Here is a 15,836-nt window from a genome sequence, read left to right on the forward strand (position 1 = left end):
CAAGTTCTGTAAGAGTTCACCTCGGTGTGATTAGTGTTTACCATCACCATAAAGAGGGTAAGCCATCTGTATAGCCTCTTTCTCCTCCTGCTGTGTTAGGGTACCTCAATGTCATCCTCAGCCAGCTGATGAAAGCTCATTTGGAGCCACTTGATTCATGTCATCTGAAGTACCTTACTTAGAAGGTCTTGTTTTTGGTGGTGGTTACTAGTGCTGCCTGATTCAGGGAAAAAATTTCGATTCGATTCAGCCTATTGAATGGATTTTTCGATTTGATTCGATTTTCCTGCCCAATTGGGTGTTTGTTTTTTTTTTGTTTGTTTTTTTTTTACAAACATCCTGTTGGGTTTATTTTATAGCTTCTTCACCCCCTTTGCCCTCTCCTAACCACACTGGTCCTGTGGTGTAAACAGAATAAACAAACAAAAAATACTTTTCCTCTCTGTTAAATCCTAGCTCACGTTCGCGGTCTAACACCAGCTCTGGAAGGATACACATTTCAAATCTGACACATTGTAATCAAAAAACAGAAAATAAAATTATTTTTCCTACTTTTTGTTGTCTGGTCATTTTTCAAATCATGTTGGTCCTATGTTGGTCTGGTTGTCTTCTGATCAGGCTCTCCTTCTTTCTCTGTGCTAACCATCCATCTTCCATCTCTGTCCTCCCCTTGTTTCCCTTTCCTCCCTTGGAGATCTGGCATCTTTCCTTTTGTTCATCTCCATCCCCCCGCAGCTGCAGCAATGGACCCTACCATCCACAGATCCACCATCTCTCCTTTTCTCAACTACCCTTTCATCCAGCATCTCTCTTCTGTGTCCCTGTCCCTATACTCCTCTCCAGTACTGTCCCCCTTGTGTCCCTGTTCCTATGTTCCCTCCATGCCCAGCATCTAATTTCTCCCCTTATCCTGCTTCTTCTTTCTCTCTTCCTTCCTGTATCCCCTTTCCCAGGTACAGGCTTTCTCCTACTATCTCTCCTGCCATCCCGTGCCCTGCCCACCTACTTTGGAGCAGTACCCTTCCCCTTGTGGTCTTGCATTTCTCTCTCCCTCTCTCCATTAGTCCAGCACCTCTCCTCTGCTTTCCTTCCCCCTCTTTTGGTTTGGTCTCTCTCTTCCCTTCACTTCATCCCAGGTCTGGCATCTCCCCTCCCCTCTCTGCACAGGCTTGCCTCCTGCCGCGAAGGCACTCCTCCTCCTCTTCCCTCTGCACAGGCCTGCCCCCCCCTGCCGCCAAGACCTGCTCCCCTGCTGCCAAGGCCTGCCTTCCCCCTCCCCCAGCTTCCCTGTGTTTACCTTAAGCTAATATGGCAGCCTGCAGGATTGCTGGTGCTATAGTGATCCCTGCAGCTGCCATCATCCTCAGTGGCGCATTTCCTCTGCTGACCTTGACGTCAGATGACTGGCGAGACCGTTGAAGAAAGAATGCGCCGCTGAGGACGATGGGATCACTATAGCACCAGCGATCCTGCAGCTGCCATATTAGCTTAAGCTGGTAAGAGCGAGGAATCTGGGGAAACATTCAGGCCTTTCCGACTGACCCTTCCCCCTCAAGCAGGAGCGGCAGCGGACGGCCATCAAGAGGCAACGCTGCCGCTCTTGCTTTAGGAAGGCACGGGGGGAAGGGTCAGCCATCGAATCAGGAGGCTGATTTAATTGAATTGATTCAAATCGAGTCACCTGATTCGAATCAGTGAATCGATTCAAATCAGGCAGTACTAGTGGTTACTTTTCAATGAGCTTTCAGGCCTTAGGTGTGAATCTGTCTTACAAAGTTTCAACAGCAGCAGAAAGACTTGTCAATTTTTAAAAACTTTTGAAACATCACCTCTCTTGTCAGATAACTTGAGCATCACAGAGTGCATATTTTATGTTAAATTTGTGTTGTGTCTATGTAATTATGTATGCTCTAGTACAACAGGAATATCAGTCTTGCCCAAAGGGTAATTTACAGCAAAGTTTGTAGAGAGCCTAATTTACATATTCTTCAGCTCCTCTTCCTCTCACTCTGGGTTGTGCTGGATTTCCTCAGTCTTACTTTCTACAGCAAAGTTGTAATACGGCAAAGTTGTAAGAGCGTCTCTGTTCTGCTCACATTTCTTTTCTGGATTTTTCTTCCGTAAGCAAAGCTTTTGTTGCTGCAGAGGCTGCGAGAAGATAGACTCTCTGTATCCCGCATGCTTGTGCTTTGCATGATTCCTATGTGGCAACCATGCATTAACAGTCCGGAGGCTCAGGGATCATTCCTTTGGGAGCAGGCTCACCCCAGGTTTCGTCCATAGTGTGCAGACTGTGCGTCTTCTGTGGCAGTTTTGTACCAGGATTGGGGCTGACTGCATTCCTCTTCCTACAGTGCCATGCAGGTTTCAGTGGGGATCTGAGAGGCCAGTCCCTTGGAGAGATTTGATAGCAGTCAGAAGAAACAAGCCAGTTTTCTTTTTCTCAGGCTTGTCTGAGGCAGAAATCTTCATACCTCTGTCTAGAGCAGTGGTTCTCAACCCTGTCATGGGGACCCCCCAGCTAGTCAGATTTTCAAGCTATCCCTAATGAATATGCATATGAGAGATTTGCATATAATGGAATGACAGGTATGCAAATCTCTCTCATGCATATTCATTAGGGTTCTCTGCTAGCAGCTCCCAGTATCCAACAGCATGGCACAGTGAATAAGGCTAGTACAACCTATGGGAATATCAGAGGTGGGGGGGTGTCCTTAAAGTTAATTTTAACGGTTTCTGAGATACAGTCCACCACTTTAAAAAACCAAAAACCTTCCCTGAATTTTTGGCTTTTCATTTTTACCTCCATGGGTCGTTTTAGGAGCAAAAATTGCTATTGCAGCAGCCATCTTGGATTTTCTGATTTGATTTTAAAAGCCTCTACCTTTCTTAAAACTCCTTATTTTTGATTTAAAAGGGCATAGATGGACTCCTCAGATGGAGGTCCTTTGGATTCATGCCAGATTTGAGGCAGATGCCTGTTTGAGGGTGGTCATTGTTCCACATGTCGCACAGCACTTGGGACAGGAGCTTCAGGCTTCACCCCTGTGCGATTGAAGCCCATGTGGAACTTTTCCTGGGCCAGAAACTTCTTCTGGAGCTGGAAAATGGAGAGTTTGTGTCCCTGGCGAACCATAGCCACGTGGCGGTGGACAAACTTCAGCAAGGCACCACGGGATGTCCTGTCAGATCCTTCCGGACAACCTGGACAGTGCTTCACTCCCGAATTCATACATATGATGTATAAAGCTTTTTTAAGCTACAGAATCCGTCTTAGCCTCTCGGAAGTCTCGGCAAGAGTGGCACCTGGGCGGCTTCCTTCGAATGGCAAGGGGTCCCTTAGCCTAAGCCATGCTCAAGTGCCAGGGATTCAGGTAGCGCAGGATTTCGATGACTCTTCTTTGTCAGTTGGAGTCCTCCATGCTTAGAGATTCAACATCTTGGCTTGGTGAGCTAGACCAGTGTTTTTCAACCTTTTTACACCCGTGGACCAGCAGAAATAAAAGAATATTTTGTGGACTGGCAAACTACTAGGACTAAAATTTAAAAACCCCGTTTCCTCCCCATCTCCGTGAGCTCGGTCCCCGCAAATCATCTGATCCCATCCGCGCAAGCCTCAGTTATGATTTTATATTGAATGTATTTTATTAAAGTATAAAAAGAAACAATATTGTTTTTTTTAAATTATATATTTATTGAATTTTTCAATATATTCAAGCATAAACTTGTACAGAAAGGAAATTCAGCAAGAAATTAATACAAGAGAACATATATAAAAGAAAATTAAATATAAGCATAAATTTCAACTCAAGTCCTCAAAAGGATTCAAGGTGGGTAATAGGCGAATAAAAGTAATTACATTTACAAAAGCAATAACTAGTTGAATGAGATTAATGCACCCTTTCTTAAGCTGAGCACTCTACTTTCTCCAGACATGAAGTTGAGAGAAAGGTTGTCAGTTGAGATGGCTCAAAGAAAACAAATTTATGTGAACGATAATTAATTACACATTTACATGGATGTCGCAAGTAAAAGATATAACACCAGGTTTCCTTAGCAAGAATTCTCATCTCCTTCTCTGCGTATCCTTAGCCAAATCTGGGAACATCTGAATTTTACAACCTAAAAATTATTTTTGTTTATTTTTAAAGAAAAGTCTCAGCAACCAGTTTTTATCTGGTGCGAGAGCTACTGTCAAAAGTAAAGTTGCTGGGGTCACTAATTCTTTATCAGATATTTCCAAAATACTAGGTATATTCATTAAATCATGTCTCAATTTCTGTTGCTGTTGTTGGTCCTGAGTCTTGTTTGGAAGATAATAGACCTGCTTGGTGGTAATGACTCTTCAGAAAGCTCCAATACTTCCGTCATATAGCGTTTCAACATTTCCCTAGGGGCTATCATAGGAACCCTGGGGAAATTAATCAGTCTAAGGTTATTATTACGAGAAAAATTTTCCATTGCCTCCATCTTCCTTCTTAAGTTAGTGTTATCTTTAATTAATGCCTCAGTAATTTGTTTGGAGACTTTTAATTCTTGATGGACATTCTGTACTGAAGTGTTAGAGTCTTCAAGTCCAGTCTTTAAATTTTTTATCTTGGTTTTATGGTCATTAAGTTTCTTTTCCAGTTGTTGTAATTGCGGATTTATGAATCTTGCCAAATTGGCTACAAGATCCCACAGAGAGTCCAGTGTTACCTCTCGGGGCTTCTCAATTTGAAAATAATGTGAGTTTAATTTAGTTAGCTCACCCTCTGGCAACGTGTCTCGTACAACAGTCTGTCGAGTTCGCTCATCCCCCACCGCTTCCTCCTCAGTCTCCACGCTCAGACTCCTCTGCTCCGGCAGGGCATCCTGCAACACAGTCCCCCTCTCGTTTTCCTTAGCCTCCGGGAGGAGGTGAACTCCGACCTCCGGAAGTACCTCCACTCGCGGGGAACTGGTGGACTGAGAGCGTGGGGGAGATGCTCTCACATCGGCGCTCAGCGATGTCTCCAACCCCATGGAGAACGGCATAGATGTGCCTTCACCATGCGTCTCCTGCAGGGGACTCCCCGAAGATATTGGCGTGCCCTGCATTCTCCTCACCAGCTCCTCGACGTTGCCAAGGCTCCAGCAGTGCTTCGTCCCCTCCTCTTCGGCATTGCTCAAAACAGGTAACAAAAGTTTACGAAGTAAAAGGAAATTTGAAGGAGCTTCAGGGAGAGTGAAACTCAAACAACCTTTCATGCGGCCATCTTGGATCCAAAAGAAACAATATTCTATACAATTGTTATTTTATAAATACAAATAACACAGGGCAAGGATCAACAAAACCCATCTCCCCTCCCCTTCATATATATCCCCCTCTACTATCAAGAAAACTGAACAAGCCAAATTATTACAGAATGCTACACAGAAATATCATGCTAACAGAATACCGCAGTCACACATGACAGGAATAGTGTTAGGGGAGTGCAACTAGGGCAACTGCCCCCTGGTCAGAGAGCGCCCTAAGCCAGCTGGAAGCTATAGAAGCACTGCCTGGGCTTTGCAGTCCCCAGTTATGTCTAACACCAGCTCTAGCAGGATATATATTTCAAATCTGATATATTCTAATCACAAAATAGAAATAAAATTATTTTTTTCTACCTTTTTTTCATCTGGTTTCTGCTTTCATCTTCTTTTCACTCTCCGTAAGTCAGATCATCTCTATGTCCTCTTAAGAGGGTCCTCGTAAGGGGGATGGTGCTTCCAAGGCTACCATTGCGCGCTGGTCAAGGAAGCTATCGCTTTGGCGTATCTTCTAAAGAAGCCTGTTCTGGAATTTCTCAAAGCTCATTCCATTTGGGGTCAAGTAGCTTCCTGGGCTGAATCTTCTCTGGTGAATATTTGTAAAACTGCAGTTTGGTCTTTTCTCCATTCCTTTGAGACAGTACCTTGTAGATGTTCAGGCATGTCGGGACACGATGTTCGGTGAGTGTGTTCTTGTGGCGGCCCATGATTGGTACTGCTTTGGGTCGTCCCATCTGTTTCTGTGCCGGTCTGGAAGGATGCTAAAGAAGGAGAAATTAGATCTTTATCTGCTAATTTTCTTTCTTTTAGTCCTTCCAGACCGGCACAGACCCTGCCCTAAGACTTTGTTTGGTATTTTTGCGAAGAGTATGGGTTTTTCTGCAGGTTTTGGTTGTGTTTAATGGGCAATTTTAAAGATCAGCGGCATTTGATTTGGCTGGTTTATGGGGCATTCTAAAAGGCCTTTGTTCTAATCAGTATCCAACAGTGTTACCTGCGCCTGTTTTGGACTATTCCGTTATCTTTTCGATGGGAGTGTGGCGTTGTACGTTCTTCAGCCTAGTTGATTTCTGTTTGGCTATTCGTAAAGACTGAGTGTAATAGGGACTGCACAAACCACTTGTACTGTAGCCAAAAGTTAGTGCCTCAGTCTACTCCTGCTGGCAGAGGAGTGTAAACCCATCTGTTTCTGTTCCAGTCTAGAGGTACTAAAAGAGAAAATTAGCAGGTAAGGACCTAATTTCTCCTTCTGTATGCTCAGATTACCCCTAGATTGGATAGAGAATAGCAATTAGATAAATTGGACATGAATGTGAAAATAGAATAACAAGGACTTGGCTTATCAATAACTTTTTACCTTATCTGTAGAATGTTGAATGTTTTGTGCTACCTCATGGAAAGCAACAAACATTGAACTGGTAAAAACTTTAGAATTTGGAGACCAAACAGAAGCATCTTGAAAAAGGGGGTAAAACCTTTAATTTTATTAGTCAAGCAGTTCATAATGTTACTGTTTTATGCATGATTTTTGCTTACAGGATGTCCCAGATGACCTTGATGGTGCTCCTATCGAGGAAGAATTAGATGGTGCACCTTTAGAAGATGTAGATGGAATTCCTATTGATGGTGCACCTATTGATGACATTGATGGAGTCCCTATTAAGACGCTCGATGATGACATTGATGGTATACCATGTAAGAAGATTTCCAGTACTATTCTTTAGAGAGTATGCTATCAGTATTTTCCTGATTCACTAATAAAAGAATTAATTCAAAGGCCTTTGAACATTTGTCATGTTAAGATTTTAAAGCAGAATATTTAGGTCTAGATTTGGTTTCAAACAGCAGAAAGTAATACTAAACTCCATTTTTAGAAGAAAAAATTTATATGACTAAACATTTTCAGTTTTAGGTGTGTTCTACTTCTTCAAATAATTGATTATCTGTTGAGGTTTCTTTTGTCCCATTTTTCCATGTCCATCTGTTTCTGGTATGTACAAACAAGTCCATATGGAGAAAGCCTGAAACAGAAGAAGCAATGACCTGCATGGTGATGGGTAGCTGAGGCCCATCACACAAAGCAATGGTGATACTCCACCCCTTTACCACATCTATACATGTTTATCATGCACTTTTCAGTTTTAGCATTAGAGTTAGCTGACTGCTTTTCATTGGTAGCCCATGGCAAGACTATATTCAAGTACATAAGCATGTTCCTGTTAAGTGGGGTTTGAATCCAAAAGCTAGATCTGTTAATCTGCATAAATGCATTTTTAACACAAATTATTAATAAATGGGTCCCACTGGAAATGAGGCTTGCATTAAATAAGTTGTTAAATCTAGCTGTAAGTTTTTGTACCTGAGGACGAGAAGTCACAAAGCATCAATATGATTGAACTCTGGCTTCCTTTTTTCTGTTTGCTTCAGTGACAACTAAGCTGCCCTACCCCCACTCCTATATTCCTTCTCCTTCCCCCAGTGTAGTCGGCTGTGTATCACTGTAACCAATATGTCAACTCGTGAATCCAAACCAAAAATGTTGTAAATCACGTTTTCTAAGGAAAACAATATTGCAATTCAAATCATCACAATACCACTGAAGATATTTCAGTTATATAGATTCATCAGAAGTGGCACTGCTAAACTAAACCTTAAGTTTATATACCGCATTCTTTCCACGGAAGTGGAGCTTGGCACGGTTTACAAGAACTTAAAATATAAGAAGAGAAAGGAAAAGGTTTACATGAGCTTATATATAGAATGGAAGAGTAAGGGGGAAAATAGAATTACATGTTAGAGAAGAGCCAAGTTTTCAGTTGCTTGTGGAATAGTTGGAGAGAGCCCAGGTTCCGCAACAGGATAGTAAGGTCGTCCCAGAGACCTGTGATTTTGAAGAGAAGAGATTTTCCCAGTATACCTGCATAGAGAATACCGCGTAGAGAGGGGAAGGATAGTTTATATATTTGGGCAGGTCTGGTGGAGTCAGGACTCAAGGAGTTAAAGGATAGTGGGATTAGGGGAGGAAGGATGCCGTGAATGATCTTAAAAGCCAGGCAGGAGCATTTGAAATGGATTCTGGAAATCACTGGGAGCCAGTGAAGATTGGACAGGAGTGAGGAGACATGGTCAGATTTGCATTTTGCAAAGATCAACTTGGCTGCAGTATTCTGGATAAGCTATACACCACTATGCTTCTTCATCAGCTCATAGATTAATGCAGGGAACCTTGTTGGACATGCATGTTTTGTTGTTGGACATGCATGTTTCATATTCAAAGTACTGCTTCAGGGTGCAGCAATATTAAATCAATAAAGTTTTAAACATGGCGAGCACCAATGCTATCATCATCGTGTATAGTCTTTTAGACTCCTGTATGCATCTTTTAGACTATACAGGCTGAGGACAGCGTTGGTGCTCGCCATGTTTAAAACTTTATTGATTTAATATTGCTGCGCCCTGAAGCAGTACTTTGCATACGAAACATGCATGTCCAACAAGATTTCTTGCATTAATCTGAGCCGATGAAGCATAGCTGCGTATAGCTCCATAAGTTTGGTATCTTGTATACATAGAGTGCCGCTTCAGATGGCTCTAAATAATTGAAATACCTTCAGTGTATTGTGGTGATTTGAATTGCAACATTTTCCTTGCAAAACGTGATTTACAACATTTTTGGTTTGGATTCATGTGTTGACATATTGGATACAATAAACCTCTAAACTTTTTCAGCTGGTTTATGTGATGTATCACTAACAGCTTGAATAGGTTTGGGTTTGTACCCACACAGCCAGACACAATCATAAGCAGTAAAGAAAAACTCTTTATTAACTCAAAAGGAAAAACACTGCGCCCTGTTACTGCCATGCCCCAAACAGTCTGCAAAAGTCCTTCTTGAGACAGGTTAACAAGGTCTGGTCCAACCAGACCTTAGAACAGGGCTCACGTGTAGTTAGTATAAAGAATTGGCTTACCTCAGCCAAGCAGAATGTCTGGATGTTGACGTCAAGGAGTATGCTGGAGCCACTTCCTCCAACTCTCCTGGGCCTTCTAACCTAGTTCTGGCCCTTCCTTATATAGTTCCTGGTAGCTGCTTACCTGACTCCTCCTGGCTGTCACTTCCCCTTAACCCTTTCAGGACCATAAGGATCGTAGGCCAATTTTTGTGGTTTTGACGACATTTTTATGGTAAAAAGGGCTTGCAGATGCCAAAAAATTGATTTTTTTTGTGAAATATCATTATTTTTTTTTTTTAAAAATCAAACTTCTGGCTTATGGACAGTGTGGCAAGTGAATCTTCTCGTCAATCTGGCAACGACGCTAATGAATGAATGTCGGAACCAGTTTGTTTACATAAAGGCAGTATCATATGGAATCCGTACATATCAAATTTAGAACTGTAGACTATCCCAATCAAAATTTATAGGATTTTAAAGTTATGGGACAAATATGTCCCTTGGTCCTGAAAGGGTTAAGGAGGAGCTACCTATATTAAGGTGGTTCTGACATTATGAGGGAGTATCTAGCAGGAGGAGTGGTAGCGTCTTATACCCTCATAATCACATACTTTCAAGGTATTATAAAACACCTTGCTTTGCATCTTATTGTTTTGCACAGTGGATATTCCTGAAGAATCCAAGAAGAATGAGCCAATATTTAAGGTTGCACCATCTAAATGGGAAGCTGTTGATGAAGCAGAACTGGAATCACAAGGTTAGCTTAAGTATTTTCTAGTAACTTAAATTTCATAAATAGTTTATATATGAGTAGCTATCAAAATTGTATGCTCTGAGATAGAGATTGGACACGGTGGCTGTTACCCACGGGTAACCCGCCAAAACGGTGTGAGAAAGTCGTCGTCACTGCCACGTGGAGCGGTGCATGGCCTTGTCTCCGCAGTTATGAGAGTGACCTTGTGCGGTCAATGATTGGGCATGCATCTTCCTTCCTTCCTCCCTCCCTCACCTTTTCTTGGCGATTTTCTGGGTTTTTTTTCAGTCTTCAGCTGCCCGAGCCAGCTTTCATCTGGTCATGTGTGGCTGCTGAAACTTCTCCACTGACGCAACTTCTGTTTCCGGTTGCGTCGGGGGAGAGGTTTCTGCGGCCGCGTGCAACTTGATGGGGGCCGGCTCGGGAAGCTGGGAGACGAGCAGCGGAGGGTCGCCAAGTGAGGGGAAGGGAGGGAGTGTTCGGTGTTTCTGGTTGTCGGGGGTTGTCGGGGGGAGAGGTTTCGGCGGCCGCGTGTGACTTGATGGGGGACGGCTGAGGCAGCTGGGAGACGAGGAGCCAGAGGTTCACCGCAGTAAGGTAAGGAGAAGGGAGGGAGTGTTCAGCAGTGAGCTGCTACACCTTGTCTATGGGAGAGGAAAGGGCTTTCAGAGCGGGTCAGGTACTAACGCCATCTTGGATCGCACCCAAGATGTTTTTATTTTAATATATGCTGTTAAGATTCAGGATGAAAGGGAGGGAGGCTGCTGGACCGGGCATGCTGAAGGGAAGTGGAGGGGTGAGAGGAACAGATGCTGAAGGGAAATAGGGATGAGAAGTGGCGAGAAGACACTGAAGGGAAATGGGGTGGAGAATGGTGAGAAGACGCTGAAGGGAAATGGGGTGGAGAATGGTGAGAAGACGCTGAAGGGAAATGGGGTAGAGAGTGGTGAGAAAACGCTGAAGGGAAATGGGGTGGAGAGAGATTCCAGACTATGCGGGAGCGGAGGGAAGAAGATGGGTGCCAGACCAATGGAGGGGTGGGGAGGGAGACATGGAAGGGAGAGGCACAGTAACAGAGCATATGGAAGAGGCTGAGAGAAAGCAGAGAATGGATGGAAGGAATTGAATGAAGGAAAGATGAGGAAAACAGAAACCAGACGACAAAGGTAGAAAAAAAAATTTATATTTATTTATTTATTTATTTTTTGCTTTAGGATAAAGTAGTATATTAGTTGTGTTGATAAATATTTATAAACAAAGCCCTGTCAGCTGAACATCTCTTTCTCTAATTCAGCAGTCAGAACTTTGATTTATAAAATGAAAATTGTACAGAATATTGTTTCTTTTTATACTCTTATAAAATAAGTTCAGTATAAAACTATTTGAGTCTTGTGTGGATGGGATCAGATAGTTTGCGGGGACGGGGCGGTGACTGGGACTGAGCTCGTGGGGACAGGATGGTGATGGGGATGAGCTCGCGGGGATGGGGGACAAATTTTTCCCTGTGTCATTCTCTACTCTGAGTTCACTAGTTTATTGGTGTGAGTTTTCTGAAAGCACACTTGGGCAGTTTTATCACACATTTTTTAAAATTTGCAATCCTTGTATGTTACTGCTAGGGTGGATTTGATTTAAATCATGGTTTTTTACATAAAGACTAATTTTTAATGATACAATAATACTTAACCAGAAGGTTTTATTTTTTTTGAAAAATAACTTTTCAGATTAGTTTTACAGTTATATAAAAAAATTACTGATTTTTGGTTGTACTATTGGAAATACAAAAATAATTATGAAATGATTGTGAGATACTAACTATCTCCAGTTTTAATAGGTTAATTCATATTTGGACAACTTTTCTGCTATACTTTATTGAAAGGAGAAAAATAATAATTGCCTTAATAACAAATAGTTTTATTTAACCAAAACAGTAACATTATAGCATATTTATTTTTGTATTTGCTTAAGCATCCATGTTAACTGATGTGGTTAAATAAAATATCTTAAAAACACAACTTAGATTTATCAGGTCCACATATGAAAAACTTAAAATACTGTCTTCTGTAACTCATTCATCTTCATAAGAACATAAGAATAGCCTTACTGGGTCAGACCAATGGTCCATCGAGCCCAGTAGCCCATTCCCATGGGGGCTAATCCAGGTCACTAGTAACTGGCCAAACCCAAAGAGTAGCAACATTCCATGCTACCGATCCAGGGCAAACAGTGGCTTGCCCCATGTCTTTTTCAATAACAGACTATGGACTTTTCCTCTAGGAAATTGTCCAAATCCTTCTTAAAACCAGTTATGCTATCCACTCTTACCACAACCTTCTTGTTTGTTCTTAATCTGGAAAAGCAAAACGAGTGTTCCAGCTTTTATCGGGTCCCAAACAATTTCTCAGTTTGGCATGAATGAGTCTAAAGGAAGAGAATATTCTTTCTATGCAAGCAGAAAAAGCTATTGCTGTTAAAAGTGAAATCATTACTTCAACAATTTCTAAATCCAAGTGTTTAATAAATGACCTCCATCTGCTTACTGGTATGATTTTCTTTAAAACATCATCAGCAAGCATATATTTCTTGAATGGTTCCCCCTTAGCTCTGAAGTTTATTGTAGTTGGCATTACAGATGACTGATTCCTAGATACCCATGTCATAGCTAACTCCTGTTCAGTACTTAAGTTTTGACTCTGATGCCATAAATTGACAATATTTTTTTTTTAAAAAGAGCTGAAGACGGTGCTTGTCCTATTTGTTTTTTAAATGCTTATAATTCTGTCATTGCGCAGTTCTATTTTTAAGTGCGCACTAAGTTCCAGATTTCAACAGCATCAGCAATAAAACAGCTATTTTTCTGTATTTTGTTTAAAGCTTCTAAAATGAATTTTTTTTTTCTCAGAATTCTCAGTATTTCTTCAACATTTCTCTTAAGCCCAATGTTAAGGATTTTGGCTGTAACAGTGCCATCTATTTTCTCTTGATTTTTGTTCACAAACTGTCATATACTACTCGGAACAGTCCACTACAGAGTTCCATCTAACATATTGTGGGAGTGTTAACTTGGTTCCACCAATTCTTTTTAGAGCTGTTGCTATAAAATGATTGTTCCAGTGCAATAGGTGTCATTCTGGACAAGCGGGTTATCTCCCTATGGCCGCAAGTTGTTGTTTTTTTTTTTGTATCCCTCCTACTTCACTGAGAGCTCTGCTGCCACCTACAGTTATTCTCTTCTGTACATGAGTTGAAAGGAGAGTTTGTTCTGCTCTGCTCTTTATTTTATTCGTGTTGTTTTCACATTTCTTCGGTTTCTTGGTGCTTAAGCTAGCTTCCTTGTTTGTGGGTCCAGCTCTGCCTGCATTGAGAAGAAGCAGCCAGTGGTCTGCAGCTGACAGGCCAATCCTTTGTGGTACCTGTTGGCCAGCCTGTAGAAGCATTTTTTGGAGTTTGGTGCCGTCCCAGTTAAAGTTGCTTACCTACTGCTTATCATGGGTTTAAGTGCAGGCTGTTGGGCATCTGTAGGAGGCTCAGCAGTGTCTCGCAGGGTACCAGCTGCTTTTTCTGCTCCCCTCTTATAGTTGTGCATCTGTCGGTCCACGGGGCGTGGAGGTTGTCGGACACAGTTTCCGACTGGCAGCCTGAAGATCAGTGTTGGGGGAAACCTTCTGGATAAGGCAGTAATTTCTAGTTACTGTTCAGAGCTGAGGCAGGCTGCAGCACATTTTAAGCACAGTTCACAGTGACTAAGGCTGTTACAGCCTGTGAGGTAAATCGGGGGTGGGTTGGGGGAAGGTGTCAGAATTTGAAAATTGCATTGAGTAATTATTCACCTATGTTCCCCCCTCTTGAAAAATCCTAAATTTGCCAGTTTTTGACTTAACCCGACAAAACGGTGAAGGGGTGAAAAGTGCTCACCACAGGAATGGGGACTAGGCCATCCACTGCCCTGTAGAGCGGTGAATGGCCTTGTCCCTACAGTTAAGGGAGGTAACACGTGTGGTCACCTATTGTGCGCGGCTCCTTCACTCCTTCCTACCTGAATCTATCTCCCTCCCCCTTACCTTTGCGGTGCTTTAAGGTTTCAGTCTTGTTGAAAGCCGCTGGCGCATATGTGGCGGAAGCTTCTCTTCTGACGCAACTTCTGGTGCATCAGAGGAGAAGCTTCCGCCCACACACATACGCAACTGCACAAACACTCTGGCGGCTTTTAACAAGACTGAAACCTTAAAACGCGCCGTGAAGGTAAGAGGGAAGGAGGAAGATGCACGGACCGCGTGAGGGGTTCCAGAGGGAAGGGTGGATGCTGCGAGGACAGAGCGGTGAAGGGGACGGCGGTCCGGTGACGGAGCAATGACGGGGACAGATTTTTTCCCCGTATCATTCTCTACAGCTGACAACTCCTTACCTGGTTCTTTCTTCTGTAATCTTCCAAGGGTTTTGACTGCATTTGAGGTCAGCATGGATATGTTCATGTCACTGATCAAGTAATGAGTATGACTAGCACTAGAAGTTCTCCAGGACAAATGGCCATCATTAAGATGATCTCACACGCCAGAAACCCTTTCCCAAACCTTAGGATCTCAAATCTCTAAAGTGCAATTTCTCACCACTATCTGCTCTGCCAGGTTCCTCTTCAACTAATCCAAGTAGCTAGCACATCTTGGTGATCCAGTAAAATAAGAATCAAAAATGCTTTTAGACCTTCCAATATATTTTACAAGTGAAGGCCAGGAATGTTGTTTCTGAAAACTTCTAGGAGGTTCGTGGAAAGGAGACAACAGGCTTGCCCTCTTTTCTTCTCATCACACTATCTAGAAGTGTCTCACTGTCTGAGGAGTTAACTACTACTACTACTACTACTACTACTTACTAAGAAATATAATAAAGTCCAGCTGCATTCAGGATTTAATGTAGTCTAACTACTGCATCATTTGGTGGTTGTAGAGTCCATCTGGAAACAAGTCACCTGAACTCTCCACAACCTGGGAATGATCTCATGGAGGTGTTGCAGAGTGTTATGCTCAGTTTGAGAATAGCGGGGCACCAACTCTACATGATGCAATATATTCATTAATGCCTATAGAAACTAAAACAGGTTTGGAGGCTCTTCCCCTATGGTGAACAATAGTTTCTTGTTCATCTAACCAGCGTAGAAGAGTGTAGAAAGCACCTTGAATAATGACTGATTATAGTTATTTGACATTTTGGGAGATATTTTCCACAGTATTGATTGGGATTAGAAGACAGGTAATCGGTCTATGTGAAGATATATATGATGATTTGGTTGGTATCCAAAGCACCAGTGAGCACTAAAGTTCAAGTGGGAAACCAAGAATGAGTTGCAGAGTGCTTCACTTTCTTCAGTGATGGAAGAGGTATGAATAGGTGGTTTGAGTTTCTGTTCCAGCAGCCTCAGCACCAGTTGGGGTTGACCACACCTGCATCAGATATAGAGTGGGAAGCCTCTCTTCAGACCCAGTGAGCTTAGATAAGAAGCGAAAAATCATATTGAGCTAACCTTCCAGAGTTAAAAGCATTGTTGGGAAAGATAATCTAGATACAGATAGCCAAGTGATAATTTCTGATTTTCTGTAAAGCACTAAAATCTGTAACTGGGCAATTTTTCAGTAGAAACTCCTGTCAGCATTTTATCTCTTGGGATCTTAATATGTGATGCAGACAAAACTTTCATTGCCTGGAGCCTTACAAAATGGTCTCTGGACTGAAACAGTTTCATCTTTTTTTTTAAATCTAATTTAATCAATAATATTTAATCCTGAGGGAATTTTGTGCAACTGCAAATTACAGAATTTGCTTTGAAATTCCTTGGTGTGAACAATTTAACTCTTCCTGTG

General features: G+C 42.2%; 1 protein-coding gene across 4 annotated transcripts in view; it reads left to right on the forward strand.

Moving 5' to 3' along the window:
* U2SURP (U2 snRNP associated SURP domain containing) overlaps positions 1 to 15,836 on the forward strand; it is a 221,630-nt gene that overhangs the window by 155,687 nt on the left and 50,107 nt on the right. For all 4 annotated transcript variants that reach the window (XM_033957623.1, XM_033957621.1, XM_033957622.1 and 1 more), the window contains 2 exons: positions 6,813 to 6,969; positions 9,889 to 9,984. In XM_033957623.1, the coding sequence (XP_033813514.1) occupies positions 6,813 to 6,969; positions 9,889 to 9,984 (253 nt within the window). The remainder of the gene's footprint in view (positions 1 to 6,812; positions 6,970 to 9,888; positions 9,985 to 15,836) is intronic.

Source organism: Geotrypetes seraphini, chromosome 9 (assembly GCF_902459505.1).
Source record: "Geotrypetes seraphini chromosome 9, aGeoSer1.1, whole genome shotgun sequence".
NCBI lineage: Eukaryota > Metazoa > Chordata > Amphibia > Gymnophiona > Dermophiidae > Geotrypetes > Geotrypetes seraphini.